This window comes from Schistocerca gregaria, chromosome 1, assembly GCF_023897955.1.
Source record: "Schistocerca gregaria isolate iqSchGreg1 chromosome 1, iqSchGreg1.2, whole genome shotgun sequence".
NCBI classification, from domain to species: domain Eukaryota; kingdom Metazoa; phylum Arthropoda; class Insecta; order Orthoptera; family Acrididae; genus Schistocerca; species Schistocerca gregaria.
The window spans coordinates 967,689,062-967,705,415 of NC_064920.1; the positions used below are offsets into that span (position 1 = coordinate 967,689,062).

General features: G+C 37.3%; 1 protein-coding gene across 2 annotated transcripts in view; it reads left to right on the forward strand.

Annotated features, from left to right (window-relative positions):
• LOC126276507 (protein GPR107) overlaps positions 1–16,354 on the forward strand; it is a 209,423-nt gene that overhangs the window by 96,623 nt on the left and 96,446 nt on the right. The window contains exons 5-6 of one of the 2 annotated variants that reach the window (XM_049977281.1): positions 9,545–9,633; positions 13,969–14,073. In XM_049977281.1, the coding sequence (XP_049833238.1) occupies positions 9,545–9,633; positions 13,969–14,073 (194 nt within the window). The remainder of the gene's footprint in view (positions 1–9,544; positions 9,634–13,968; positions 14,074–16,354) is intronic. The other variant, XM_049977282.1, reaches the window with a different exon arrangement.

Sequence of the window (16,354 nt, forward strand, 5' to 3'; positions counted from 1 at the left end):
CTGTGAAATAGTATTCACGAGTTTACACGAAATGTTTGTAAACTTGGAACAATGGATTTTATAGCAGCGGTTATGTTGAAAGCGTTGAAAATTTTAGGTTATGGTTTGGAAGTAAATTACGTATTATTGAGTATAATTAGGCAGGATAAAATGTATGGTAGATTACGGAAAAATGGAAGATGAATACAGAGTGAAACTTCTTGTACAAATGAAAAGAGAAAGTAAGACGATAGAGAAGATTTTGAAATGCAACAGAGACAATAACAAACGTAATTGTTGGGTTCAAATTAATGATGATGTAAATAAAATAGAAAGAAACTTCCACATGGGAAAAATATACTAAAAACAAAGATTCCAAGACTTACCAAGCGGGAAAGCGCTGGCAGACAGGCACATGAACAAAACACACAAACACACACACAGAATTACTAGCTTTCACAACCGATGGTTGCTTCTTCAGGAAGGAGAGGGAAAGACGAAAGGATGTGGGCTTTAAGGCAGAGGGTAAGGGGTCATTCCAATATATATATATATATATATGTCTGCTTGTGTCTGTGAATGTGCGGATGGATATGTGTGTGTGTGTGTGTGCGAGTGTACACCTGTCCTTTTTTTCCCGTAAGGGAAGTCTTTCCGCTCCCGGGATTGGAATGACTCCTTACCCTCTGCCTTAAAACCCACATCCTTTCATTTTTCCCTCTCCTTCCCTCTTTCCTGACGAAGCAACTGCCAGTTGCGAAAGCTCGTAATTCTATGTGTGTGTTTGTGTGTTTTGTTCATGTGCCTGTCTGCCGGCGCTTTCCCGCTTGGTAAGTCTTGGAATCTTTGTTTTTAATATATTTTTCCCATGTGGAAGTTTCTTTCTATTTTATATATAGCAAAAGCTCGAAGTTCTGTGTGTGTGTTTGTGCGTTTTCCCGCTTGGTAAGTCTTGGAATCTTTGTTTTTAATATATTTTTCCCATGTGGAAGTTTCTTTCTATTTTATATACTTCAACTGACTTTTATATATATATATATAAAAAATCTGCTTGTTGTGTCTGTGTATGTATGTATGGATATGTGTGTGTGTGCTCGCGCGCGCGTGTATATACCTATCCTTTTTCCCCCTAAGGTAAGTCTTTCCACTCCCGGGATTGGAATGACTCCTTACCCTCTCCCTTAAAACCCACATCCTTTCATCTTTCATTTTCCTTCCCTCTTTCCTGACGAAGCAGCCGCTGGTTGCAAAAGCTCGAAGTTCTGTGTGTGTGTTTGTGCGTTTTCCCGCTTGGTAAGTCTTGGAATCTTTGTTTTTAATATATTTTTCCCATGTGGAAGTTTCTTTCTATTTTATATACTTCAACTGACTTTTTGGGACCACAACTATATTGCGTGACCAAGCAATATCACCATGTTCTGTGATACCTTCACACTGCTGCGGGTCAGTGAACTCGTGACACATACTAATGAAGACAACTTACAAATACTGTTATGTAGAATTGCTATTTCCTCCGTCCCATACCCAAATACTAATAAAATGACAACCTGTGACATAGCCACCAGAAAAAGGAAAATGTTTTTGTGATGCTCACCACTTTGCAGTTGCTGCTAAGAAGTCTGTTTTCTCACTACAGTGATCTCCTGCAAGCATTGAGGTGGAGCACCTCTGATGCACTACTTTAGATGAAAATAGTGGAGTTGACACTTTTGACACTGATTTATAGAGGAGCCAAGTGGATGACACCTTTGCATGATGTCAGGAATCATCTGGAAGTGCTCGTGGTACTAAGGAAACATGATTATTCAGTGAATTTTTTATTTTGACAACTTTTACAAGGGTGGTGCACTTTTTGCTGCAGTTTTCTCCTGCCTTGGTCATGGACAGACTCTTGGTGTCAGACGCGCGCCAGTCCTTGCGCCTGTTTCCTAGTGAGATATAGTTTTTCTTGCGTCGATACGGATGCTTAGTCCAACATAGTACAGCATGGATGGCAGCTACCGGCTGAGGGAGTGTATTCGATCCCACTCCATGCCTCTTCTTCCCTGTACCACCCCAACCATGGAATGATGTAGGCGGCAGGCGTTGAACCCAGTACTGCTGACCGGGTAGGCCCCACAGCCGGAGGTGCTTAGGCGTACTGTATGTTGGTCTGCCAGGAATCCTGGTCGTCGTCTTTCGTCCCACACTCAGAGAGTACAACACCTGATATTGCACTGCTGCTGGTAGTTCATTAGCTCTTCCATCAGTAGTGGTTGGTGTGACACAGCATGAAGTTCATCAGTGGAGTTCAGCTTTGTGGCAATGCACTGCTGACTGCTACTGCATTGGTTGATCTGAGACAAGGTTTACTAAAACTACATGGTCATGGAACGGGATGTCGTCGACACAGACTCCATTGTTCCCATTGACCTGAACTGTTCTCCTCTACTTGGAGCTGGGGCTGGTATTTAAAGAGCTCTCCATAGTTCTGTGACGTGCGGTTTACTAGTGATGTCTGCATGTGCACCCATTATTCTGCTACCCTTGCTTTAATTCTCTATTAGCAGCTATGAGTGTTTTCCCTAGCCATAAATATTGCTTCTTGTTGCATCCCGCTGGGCGATCGAGCGTACATGTTATTTTACTTAGTCACTGTCCTTTTCTGTTTTCCCGCTGTGTGTGCTGTCTCTCACGCAGCTACTGCAGAGTTGCAACTGTGCTGCCTGTCTGCCGTGCATCACCATGCTTCCTGGTCTGCCACTAATTATGGCATAACCAGCCTATCTTACGTCAAGGTGTTCAAACTCCGTTACAAATTTTATTACTTGGAATCTGTATTACTCTGTGTCATAATAGTACCACAGAGGAGTACTTCAGACATCAGTCTCGGAAAGGCATTTTCCAAGAGAGTTGTATGATTTCCTGGAGAAACTAAGTTTTTATTTAATTCACCGGCAGTGCTCAGAAAGTGATTTTTAAATACTGTACATACATCTGACTTATCAGTAACACAAATATTTTTACCACGAACTAATGTTATATCGTTGACATTGTGCTGCCAAGACACTTTATCCTGGGAATTAGCTATTCTATTTGTGTACCACATAACCCTTTGCCTTCCTAATAATGTTTTTAAGCACCTTGCAGTACTGTACTCTCCTTTGTGACTACTTCTAACATTTTGATGTAATTCCCACTTTTCCCTATGTAATATCCTTATCCCACTAGTCAGCCAAACAGCCTGCTTTTTATTGCTTGTACTCTGTTCGTATCATTCTAATGGAAAGCAACTTTCAAAGAGCATGAGAAATGTGTTAAGGAAAGCATTTATGTGTCATCTATGCTGTCAGCAGTACAAACATCCTGCCACTCTTGTTCCTTAACGAGGTTAAAAAAATCTGTATTGCCATTGGATTAGCTTCTCTTCATAATTTTTGAGTATATATAACAATTGTTTGAGTACAACAATTTTTTAGTGTTAAAATTTGTGCATCATGGTCTGAAAGGCCATTTGCCCATTAATTAACAGAATGCCCATGTAGTTATGAAGAACGAATAAAAATATTGTCTATGGCTGTGCTACTGTTCCTCTGCACTGTAGCTGGAAAAAATGCAGTCTGCATCAGATCACATGAGATCTTCCAGAATCCTTTTTCGTGCACAATTGCATACAAAATTAATATTGAAGTAACCATATATAACTAATTTTTGATACTTTCTATAAAGTAAACCAAGAACCCTCTCTAGCTTGAGAAGAAATGCTCTGAAGTTAGAATCAGGGGATTATAAAGAAGAACAATTAGAAGTTTAGTTTCACTAAATTCAACTGTCCCTGCAAAACATTCAAATACCTGTTCAGCGCAGGGCAGAGATATGTCTACGGACTCAGTGGAATACTGGTTTTTACTTACATAACCACTCCCCCCTCCGCAAAGAACTCCTTGGAAAACGGTGAGCTAATCTGTATCCTGGTAAAGGTAGCCTATGAATTGTCAAATTATTTAAGTGGTGCCCCGACATACCAATAATGTCAGAGTCAACATCTATGAGCAGTTCACTCATTTTATCTTTAACATTTCTTACATTTTGATGAAATATGCTAATTCCTTCACTACTTGGATATCTGGCCTCCTTTGAAGGAGATTGCTTAGAGGGCCTGCCTTTAAGCATGGATACCTATCAGCTGACTTTGATATAAAAAAGGTGCAGATCTAACACCACCTACTACAGGAATTTTCCCATGATTGATGCCTCCTCTGCCCACTACACCTCCGCCATCAGCACCTTCCCCAGCCCATGTTAACATGCCAATAGCAGCATTATCTTATGCATAATGCTGCCAACAGTAGTGAAATCAATTACAGAATTCTATCAGCTTACCTTACTGCAAACATGCTATTTGTAAATAAAGAGAAGACAGTCACAAAGCTATTCCTGCTTAACTGTAATCAAAATATAATTGTTACTCCTTTTCCACCTTCATTGTTATTCCGCTATACAAATAAACAAACATTTTTGTAAATAATTATTCACAAACACCTGCCATGGAAGAGCAAATAGATCATATTTGTAAGAAAGTCAGTACAAACATGAATTTTTTTAAATGGATTTCAGCCTCCCTGAACCACGATAATTTAAAACAAATATATTTCACAATGATAAATCGGCATCTGCAGAACACTACAGGCATTTTTTTTTCTTTCTTTTTGTAATGTGGAAAGCCTGCTTTCTGGATTACAGGCTTTCTAGAAAACAATAAATAAATAAATAAATAAAATAAAAAATAAAATAAAATAAAATAAAATAAAGGGAGGGCAATAAGAGTGGTAGGTAAGGTAAACAAGAGAGAGTGTTGCAGAGAAATTTTCAGAAAATATAAACTACTTACCATGTGAAACTAAATCCAGAACATAATGCAATGAACAGTAATGTAAATAACAGCAACACACTGAGGAGTGAAAAGTGACTAACACCTGATTTTAAGATAACTAATTTAATATCTTTAAGAATAAACTGAAACACAAGTTAATAGAGAAATGCTGTTCTTCAGCAGAAGATTTCAAACTATAATGCAGCCAATGTATAGAATAGCATAAAAACTAACATAATAAACTCCAGACCAATATCGTTAACTTCATAACTTAGCCGTTAATGTATAAAGCCATAAGCTTGTTTTTGTAACAGAAAACTGATAATTTTTGATCCCTACTTTTTATATCAGTGCATACCTGTATCTTTTATTGGTAAGAGACAGTTAGTACTAAAGCTCTGACTATGTCCACTGATTTTTAGGGGGGTTATCCGGAAAGTAAGGTTACAGGGCATGTAACTTTAGCAGGAAATTTTCATAGGGGAAGTTGGTAATGCTGCTGTGTGGCAGGAAGCCAGCAGAACGAACAAGCATTCCAAACAATTAGTAGCTTGTCAATTAGTGTTGTGGAGACTGTTGGAATTGAGCGTTCTCATTATGGCCCCTGCCAAGTGCAAAGTGTGCGCTGTAAATTGTTACCTAAATGCTAAGGGCATAAATGCTGCTGCCATTCATCACAAAATTGTTTCAGCTTATGGAGAGGACATAATGTCAGGGCAGCATGTGACAAAATGCATACAGATTTCCAATTTTGGAAGAACGGAAATGCATGAGGAAAACAGAAGCAGAAGGCCATCTGTTGTGACTGATGATGTGGTGCAGAAAATTGAAGAACGTCTACTCTCTGATCGCTGTTCAACAATTAATGACCTGTGTGCAGTTTGTCCAAACATTTCACGAACTGTTGTTCATGGAATTGTAACTGACTGACCAAATTATCGCAAGTTGTGTGCATCTGGGTGCCCAAAATACTTACCAAAGCACACTGAACGGTGTCACTGCTGCTTGTGAATTTCTTGACCATTTTGAGGCTGAAGGTCAGGCTTTTCTCAACTCCATAGTGATAGGAGATGAAACTTGGACTTATCACCATACTCTGAGAGCAAATACAATCAATGCAGTGGCACCATACTCATTCTCCTTCAACCAAAGAATTTAAAATTTGGCAAACAGTGAGGAAAATCATGGTTCATTGTTTTGGGACAGAACATGGGTTCTGCTCTTTGTTTTTTTGGAAAGAAGTGAAATAATAAATGCTGCAAGATATTGTGACACCATGAAGGAACTTCGCAGAGCCATACGAAACAAATGTCGCAGAATGCTGACAACAGGAGTTTATCCCTTTATGACAATGCATATCCTCACACTGCTCATGCAACACAGGAGTTGTTGACTTCATTTGATTGGGATGTTTTAAGCCACCCCTCTGATAGGCCCCTAGTGACTATCATCTGTTCACTAAACTGAAGGAGCATCTCTTCGGAAAATACCTGTCTGACGACGACGGGTGAAATTCAAAGTGAAGAACTGGCAGGAGATGTCTATGACACAGGAATCAAAACACACATCCCATGGATGACAAAATGTATTGAGGTAAACAATGGTTATGTGTAAAAATAATGCAAGACCTATACTACAATGCACATACATTTTATTACAATAAATTCATTTTTTGTTCTTTGGAAAATTCTTGTAAACTTACTTTCCAGATTAGCCTCATATAAGGACAGGAAATAAATTAATAAACAGACATACATTCCCCTTTCTTTGTCCAATTAAAGGGAGTTAAAAACTTCCCTTACACCTCATAAACATAATAGGATTTTGGATCCAGTTTCTCCTTAACACAGGTTGTAAAAATTCATGAAATTTACCAAGTTAGAAAATTATATACATTTACATAGTACAGCGGAGATCAGAAATAATTTATGAACTTGCCTCTGTGTATTGCAGAATATTATTTTTTACAATGTACTCTGTCAATTTACTATAACACTACTGTAAATGGAACCTGGGCAAAATAGTTTAATCTAGTAAGTAAAGTGCTAAATAATATCTAGGTGCATTGCTTTATAATTTTGTGAGTGAAAATGAAACTGATTACTGGAGAGAGCATTACCTGAACTAGCCTATAATTCATACATGTAGTAACAGCTAAAGGAAAGAATTATCATAGGTGTTCTGAAGTAATCAATTTGCTTAACTAAATTGCTCAATTGCAGTTGCTTTTATTGTATTATGGGATCTATATATTTTCTTTCTATTGCAATGGCAGTTTTTGTTGTTGCTTCAGTGTAGTGATTTGAAGTATTACACATTTGTTATGCCGAGATAACTGACAGAAAGAAAGAGAGAAGAAAAAAAAAGTTTTGTTACTCGTTAGAATTTGTGTCCATGTAAAAATGTAGCTGTACTGATCTTCAGTCCTAAGACTGGTTTGATGCAGCTCTCCCTGCTACCCTATCCTGTGCAAGCTTCTTCATCTCCCAGTACTTACTGCAACCTACATCCCACTGAATCTGCTTAGTGTATTCATCTCTTAGTCTCCCTCTACGATTTTCATCTCCACGCTGCCCTCCAATGCTAAATTTGTGATCCCTTGATGCCTCAGAACATGTCCTACCAACTGGTCCCTTCTTTTTGCCAAGTTGTGCCACAGACTCCTCTTCTCCCTAATTCTATTCAATACCTCATCATTAGTTATGTGATCTACCCATCTAATCTTCAGCATTCTTCTGTAGCACCACATTTCGAAAGCTTCTATTCTCTTCTTGTCCAAACTACTCATTCTCCGTGTTTCACTTCCATACATGGCTACACTCCATACAAATACTTTCAGGAATGACTTCCTGACACTTAAATCTATACTCAATGTTAACAAATTTCTCTTCTTCAGAAATGGTTTCCTTGCAATTGCCAGTCTACATTTTATATCCTCTATATTTTGACCATCATCAGTTGTTTTGCTCCCCTAATAGCAAAACTCCTTTACTCCTTTAAGTGTCTCATTTCCTAATCCAATACCATCAACATCATCCGATTTAATTGGACTACATTCCATTATCCTCGTTTTGCTTTTGTTGATGTTCATCTTATATCCTCCTTTCAAGACACTGTCCATTCCATTCAGCTGCTTTTCCAGGTCCTTTGCTCTCTCTGACAGAACTACTATGTCATCAGTGAACCTCAAAGTTTCCGTTTCTTCTCCCTGGGTTTTAATTCCTACTCCAAATTTTTCTTTTGTTTCCTTTACTGCTTGCTCAATATACAGATTGAATAACATCAGGGAGAGGCTACAACCCTGACTCACTCCCTTCCCAACCACTGCTTCCCTTTCATGCCCCTCAACTCTTATAACTGCCATCTGGTTTCTGTACAAATTGTAAATAGCCTGTTGCTCTCTGTATTTTACCCCTGCCACCTTTAGAATTTGAAATTTTGATTAAGATTGCAGTATATCAGTAAATTTACAAAAATACATATACACATATGAAGATGTCTCTATCTCTTAATAAACATTGATTTGTGTTGATTTTAATAAGGTTAATTTAGTTTTATAGTTTTGAATAAACACTTATTATTATTTTTGAATGATTCCGTGGTGTCTTCAGCTGCCATTCTCCTTATTTCGTGTATGATTGTACAATTTTGGCCTTAGGTGATTTTGAAGTATTTTATGGACGATTCTTTAGTAGTATATTATGCTCTGTATGTCCTTGCTTCTACAACTGCACGCAATGCTCATAAAATAAACCAGAGAGGTTTTTAACTATTTTATCTTTGCAACAACTGGTTGAAAGTACTGTGCTCTTAAAACAGTGAAAAAGCTCTCTGAGTCATTTTACAAGCACCATATGCAGTCATAGGAGCAAGGATGTTGTTGTTGTTGTGGTCTTCAGTCCTGAGACTGGTTTGATTCAGCTCTCCATGCTACTCTATCCTGTGCAAGCCTCTTCATCTCCCAGTACCCACTGCAACCTACATCCTTCTGAATCTGCGTAGTGTAGTCATCTCTTGGTCTCCCTCTACAATTTTTACCCTCCACGCTGCCCTCCAATACTAAATTGGTGAGCCCTTGGTGCCTCAGAACATGTCCTACCAACCTATCCCTTCTTCTGGTCAAGTTGTGTCACAAACTTCATGTAAAAATGTTTTTCATTAATGATATTGTGTATTTAGAGTGCATTTTAGTGACACATTAACTTATTCAAGTGCATCTAGAGTAACTATTCCTTGAAATTTCCTTTATATTTACCTAAGTGGCTAACGTGCAGAAGGAGTACGATTGCTGATGTTTGCCAGCCACTGTGGCTGAGCGGTTCTAGGCGCTTCAGTCCCGAACTGCGCTATGGTCGCAGGTTCAAATCCTGCTTCGGGCATGGATGTGTGTGATGTCCTTAGGTTAGTTAGGTTTAAGTAGTCTAGGGGACTGATGACCTCAGATGTTAAGTCCCGTAGTGCTCAGAGCCATTTGAACCATTTTGCTGATGTTTAGAAAGAGATATGAAGGCATTACCATCTAACAAGCACAGAGAAAAATGCTTCATGAATGTGTAAATATAATCTTAATTTCAACTGCCCTTTTAATCAGTAGTATCAGAACTTTCTACTGTTTAGAACTAGATGAATTGCATTGAAAAGCAACATTTATAAATTCTTGTTCATACAATACTTATCTTTATATAATTTCTGTTGTGTAATTTTACATTTCAGCAGCTAGTACACCATCTGGAGGTTGTGTTCAGCAGAGCTTCAACTTGACTGTTCAGACACGGGAGAATGAGAATTACTACAATGCTAATGTGAGTTTTATGGGCTGACTACTAATATAATAACAGAAAAAAGCTAAATGTCACATTAAAAAGGGAGAAAACCTGTAAATTAAAAAGTGAAATTAATGCACACCAATGAAAATAATGCACAGTAATTCTTCACTTTGTTAAAAATGGTGATAAATTCTAAAGTATGAGATAGTTCCTTTCTCTTGTCTACCCCTTGTGTACTTTGATAAATTTATCAATTTATTGCAATATCATGAAGTTACCATAATTTAATGACAGTACTATATGTATCTCCTATGTGTATCTTGGCTGTGTGAAAATTTAATTAAACACATAATATGGATCTGAAGAACTCAGTCGACTCCGTGTATGTACCATAAAAAAAAGGGAAAAAAAGAAAGCCTACACAATCGAGCCCAGAGGACTGCGCAGTGCTGACTGGCCAAAATGTTTTCCTCAGCTACATAGCATCATTCAGTTGTGATATGGAAGGACATGGGGTCAGCACGCTGCTCTCCCAGGTGTTGTTGCTGTTATTGGCTTTCCAGACTTGGTTGTCATAACTCCTCATTGAGGTAGCTCCTCAGGTGGCATCACAAGACTGACTGGACCCATTCCAGTCATGCCACATGGTCTGATGGTGCCAGGAAATGAACATGGGCCTCCTCATGGCAGTCAAGTGCATTCACCTCTCAGTTTTGGGGACAGATCTTGTATGCACACTGCAGCATACAAAAGAGGCTGTTTCACATATAATGCAAGCACTCTGTTTGGTGTTAGGTGGGTGCGGGTACTGAAGAGGTAAAACTCCAATTGCTGCATAGGCTCTGGCCTATTCTTCAGACATTTACATGTGGCATATCAGTTTTAACTGAACTGGATGAGTTACAAGTGGCCTTGTCAAGAAGCCAAACAAATTGTGCCATTTAACTAGTGTGTTGAATGGTCAATTCAGATCATGTTGCCTCACGTCATTCTGCAACTGGCTGTTGTGGTCTATGCATGATGGAGAGGTTGATCCTGAAGTGTGCTTTTTTATGATAAAGCATGGTTTCCCATTTATCAGGGTATGTGAACTCACAGTCAAGTTTGGAAGGTAGCAGTTGAGGTACTGGCAGAATTAAAGCTGTGAGGATGGGTCATGAGTCGTGCTTGTGTAGCTCAGTTGGTAGGGCACTTGCCCATGAAAGGCAAATGTCCCGAGTTCGAGTCTTGGTCCAGCACACAGTTTTAGTCTGTCAGGAAGTTTCATATTAGTGCGCACTCTGCTGCAGAGTGAAAATCTCATTCTACAAATGAATTTGTTCTTTTGGTAAATTTTTGTCATTGAACTTGTACGAGAGTGGTTTGAAAAGTTCTCAGAATCACCTCTCGACGGTGGTTTGAAAAGTTCTCAGAATCACCACAAGAGGTCAGCGCAACTAGTTGTTCACGTGATATTCATTGTACTGTTGCCTGTAAACACGTGCCATGTCAGTGCTCTTTGAAGAGAGCTGTGGTGGTGTCTTAACTCTGTTGTTGTTCCTGCAAAGTGATTTGCGAAGATGGGAAAAATCGAGATTCGAGTAGTGATTAAGTACTTTGTAAAGAAAGATATGAAAGCAAAGGACATTCATGCCTACTTCCAGAAATTGCTGGGGGGCACTGCTCCTTCATATTCAACTGTTGCCAAGTGGAAAAATGAATTTAAATTTGGTCGGGAAGGCTTGGATGTTGATCCGCGCAGTGGTTGGCCAAAATGTGTCACCACTCCAGAAATCATTGCAAAAGTGCACAAAATGGTCATGGAGGATTGCCGATTGAATGTTTGTGAAATTGCCCACACTTGCCAGATATCATCCGATATCATTGATATCATCACATTTTAACTGAAGAAATAGAAATGAAAAAATTATCTGCAAGATGGGTGGCGCGACTCTTGACAAGTGCCCGCACACAAAAGCTGTCGCCATGGCAAAATTACATGAACTAAGGTTGCCACACTCACCTTATTCACCTGATATGGCTCCGTCAGATTTCCATTTCTTCCCAAAACTGAAAATTTTTCTTGGCGGATGAAGATTCACTTCAAACAAAAAATTGAAAGCCGGAGTTGATAACTATTTTGCAGGCCTGTAGGAAACTCATTTTCGAGATGGAATCAAGGCACTGCAACATTGCTGGACCAAGTACACTAATCTACAAGGAGCCTACATTGAAAAATAAAAAAAGTTGCAGTGATGTAAGTACTTTTTTTCTATTCCATTCTGAGAACTCTTTCAAACCAGATTAATAGTTCGTTTGATGCTGCAGATGCAGATTCAGGAGTGGCCTATCTGGAACGGCCCACTTAGTGGTTTTTGTCTGAGTTTTTCGCTGAGAGTCCTGTTGGTGGATGGAGTTGTTAATAATTCACTTCTGTTGTTTATTTTTGTAACTTTCACAGTCAACTGAAATTTCACTTAAACAAAACTCTGTGTGTACAGCTGTACTTTTTTAATTATCTGACCTCACAATAAACTACTACTTTGGACTGAACTGTATTACACAAACATAAACGGAAGGTACATGACTGTTGTTTCGAATACAGATGGCCAATAGACGGTGAATACATTAGTTTCTTGTTGTGCACCAATAGCCCTGCTTCTGCGAAATATACAGGTACTGAAATAACGCCTTTTAGTTTAAAATTTAACAGGTTAATTATATTCCAAAATTTATATTTTCATCTATAATTACACAAGTGTAGGATTAAGTTTCAGCAATATTGTAACACTGCATTAAAGGAAGTTTGAGCCCAAAACATACTCTACCATTGCTGCTAGAGAGCAGAATTGTGCTTCTGTAGGTTTTGTACTTTACTGCTCTCTAACAGATGGAACATGAATCTCCAAGTCAGAGCAATCTTGCCTTTACCCTTGCCATAAGAACCATACAGAAACTGACAACTGTAGCCCATTATGCAGAGCTTATGAGCATAGACGGTGTCAATGTCGAGTTGGCTCTAAGCTTCAGAAAACTAATGGGAGTGCGTGTGCAGCTAAATGTGCCTCTTCTAATCGGAGAACACATACTCAAAAACAGTGTTTTATGTGCAGTTCATAAGAAAGTTGAAGAGTCTCATTTCTTCAGAATTTGACACACTGGACAGACATTCTGGTTTACTACAACATTCAGTAACCATATAAATTAATGTTGTTTGAATTAAACGAATGTGATATAATGTAGGGTGTTGCAATACTGAAAATATCCTGCAAGGTGTAAAATTATGGTATGTTGTTTGCCAATGGCCTAATTTGGGCACACCTGAGTTAAAACAATAATTTACAAGTCTGCATACTAAGGGGACCTTGCTGACTGACCATTTTAAATTTTTTTGTCATTATAGGATTGAAGGTCATTAACCAGACAGCAGTTTCCTAAAACAGTATGATGCAATTGAAAAAATAAATATTGGCTTTGAAGATTAGAAGATATTTAAGTTTGTTGAGTGTAGAACATTTGTCAACTATCACTATCATCATCAGTAACCCATCATGTAGCATGAAAGTCTAGCAATTTCAGAGCTATACATTGAATCATAATTGTTTTCATAAAGATAATTTTTGATTGCTGATCATATGGAAGTAAATTAAAATTTGACACAAACATGCGGCATTTCTTATTGTTAACAGAAAAATATATTATATAAATCAATAATATTGTTCACTCTCCAGAAATAAAACACATGTATTTTATTTTCTTTCTGACATTTTGCATTTTTGCACCAAAGTTTAATTTATAGTGAACACTGGCATTTTCATGCAGTTAGTGATTAAACACAAAAATATTTTATTTGTAATTAAATTATGATTCAGCATTTCTTAAATAACATTTCTGTTTCTTAACAAATATAGAATTTAAATAATAGTAAAAAAGTTGCTAGTGATAGTAACAAAATGAACCAGCAACTTTAGCAATCACATTTCCATTCTTTGCTCCGTGCTACCAATAACTTTGTTAATGGATTACAAATTTTTCATACTTAACAGGTCTCAGAAATCTTCAAATCTTTAATGGTGAGTTTTTTGATTTGGTTTGAGACTTGGGTCATATTGCCTTAGGAAATGACCTTCAAATTCTATAAGTATGAAAAAAACCAAAGACAGCCAGTCTATAAGGTCCCATTTAGTATAATAGTTCTGTTGTGTCTTAAATGTTTTTTAGTAATCTGAATACTTCAAACAGTGAATGTTATTAATGCAATGTTTCTATTATTATTATTATTATTATTATTATTATTATTATTAATTATAATGAAGATTTCAGAGTGTAATTGTTAATGTTATGTCACACAGTCCATGCTGTGTCATTAATTCTTATTCTTTTCTTTTCTAGTTTTCTATGCGTGTGACCAGTGAGAGTGATGAAGGATTGTACAATCTGTACTTTCATAACTGTGCGAACTACAAGGAAGGTACAAAAGTGAGCTTAGATTTCACGGTAAGTTTTACATTTTGAAGTATTACGGAAATTTAAAATACATTATAAAGTCACTAATGTTTTGATTATTGATCCTTGTACCTTAAGTATGGTACAAATTACTGAAGAGTTGAAAACTGTTTACAGTTAAGGTAATTATGAACATAAAGTCTTTAAAAAATGGGGAAATATGATGTATGTTGTAAATAAGAAATAATATGTTCTTCCATCAATGCATAAGCCTTACAAATGAAAGTAAAGTTTACAACTTGGTACAACACGGAGCCATTTTTATAAGTGAGACAGGGTGGGTAAATAGCTGTACTACTTACACTAGTTCAATGAACTTCCTCTATGAATTCTATATAAACCCAATCATAAAACTTGGAGGCCAGAAAAAATCTTTATATTTTGTGGCAAAATATGATTTATCTTTTGCCATATTTTGTATTATTTTTCCAGATTCATTGTCATTTTTACCAAATTAGTTACTCTTTTTGCTAAATATGTTATTCTTGTTTTGGCAAGTTAACAACGTCATTATCATTTTTGCCAGATGGATTGTTAACTTTTTACTAGATTTGGTGTAATTGTTTACCAATTGAGTGTTATTTTCTTTATCAAATTTTGTGTCCTTTTTCATCACATTAATTGTGCTTTTTTGCTAAATTTGATGTTTTTTGCCAAATTTGGTGTTACATTTTTTTGCTAAATTCAGTGGTTTTTTTTGTCAAATTTTCTTTCTGTTGCCAAACTCAGTGGTTTTTGTTTTGTCAAATTCGTTATTGTGTTCTTTCCAAAAGAGAAATAGTTTTCTTGCCAAATTGGATATAGTTTTCTTGCCAAATTTGATATTATTTTATTGAAAAATTCGGTGTTGTATTTGCCAGATTCAGTGTGATTTTTTTTCGATATTTAGAATATTTTGTGTCTAAATTTGGTGGTTTGTTTATTGAATTTGGTGTTTTTATTTACCAGATTTGCTGCTGCCCTTTTTTTTACAAATTTGTTTTTTTCCCAATTCTGGTGCTATTTTCATTGTCACATCAAAGTTCCTTCTCTGGAAAATGAACAGTCATTTTAAGATTGTACATGAACCTGAGGCTTGAAGACATTAAAGTACAAACGCAATTTTAACAGTCAGTTAATATCAGTCTGGGGTGGTTGTTGTTGTTGCTGTTGTTGTTGCTGTTGCTGTTGTTGTTGTTGTTGTTGTTGCTGTTGCTGTTGCTGTTGCTGTTGTTGTTGTTGTGGTCTGCAGTCCAGAGACTGGTTTGATGCAGCTCTCCGTGCTACTCTATCCTGTGCAAGCTTCTTCATCTCCCAGTACCTACTGCAACCTACATCCTTCTGAATCTGTTTAGTGTATTCATCCCTTAGGCTGCCTCTACGATTTTTACCCTCCATACTGCCCTCCAATACTAAATTGGTGATCCCTTGATGCCTCGGAATATGTCCACCCAACTGATCCCTTCTTCTAGTCAAGTTGTGCCATAATTTTTTTCTTCTCCACAATTCTATTCAATACCTCCTCATTAGTTACGTGATTTATCCTTCTAATCTTCAGAATTCTTCTATAGCACCACATTTCGAAAGCTTCTATTCTCTTCTTGTCCAAACTACTCATTCTCCATGTTTCACTTCCATACATGGCTACACTCCATACAAATACTTTCAGGAATGACTTCCTGACACTTAAATCTATACTCAATGTTAACAAATTTCTCTTCTTCAGAAATGGTTTCCTTGCAATTGCCAGTCTACATTTTATATCCTCTATATTTTGACCATCATCAGTTGTTTTGCTCCCCTAATAGCAAAACTCCTTTACTGCTTTAAGTGTCTCATTTCCTAATCTAATACCATCATCATCACCCGATTTAATTGGACTACATTCCATTATCCTCGTTTTGCTTTTGTTGATGTTCATCTTATATCCTCCTTTCAAGACACTGTCCATTCCATTCAGCTGCTTTTCCAGGTCCTTTGCTCTCTGACAGAACTACTATGTCATTGGTAAACCTCAAAGTTTCTGTTTCTTCTCCATGGGTTTTAATTCCTACTCCAAATTTTTCTTTTGTTTCCTTTAGTGCTTGCTCGATATACAGATTGAATAACATCGGGGATAGGCTACAACCCTGTCTCACTCTCTTCCCAACCACTGCTTCCCTTACATGCCCCTCAACTCTTATAACTGCCATCTGGTTTCTGTACAAATTGTAAATAGCCTTTCGCTCCCTGTATTGTACCCCTGCAACTTTCAGAATTCGAAAGAGAATATTCCAGTCAACATTGTCAAAAG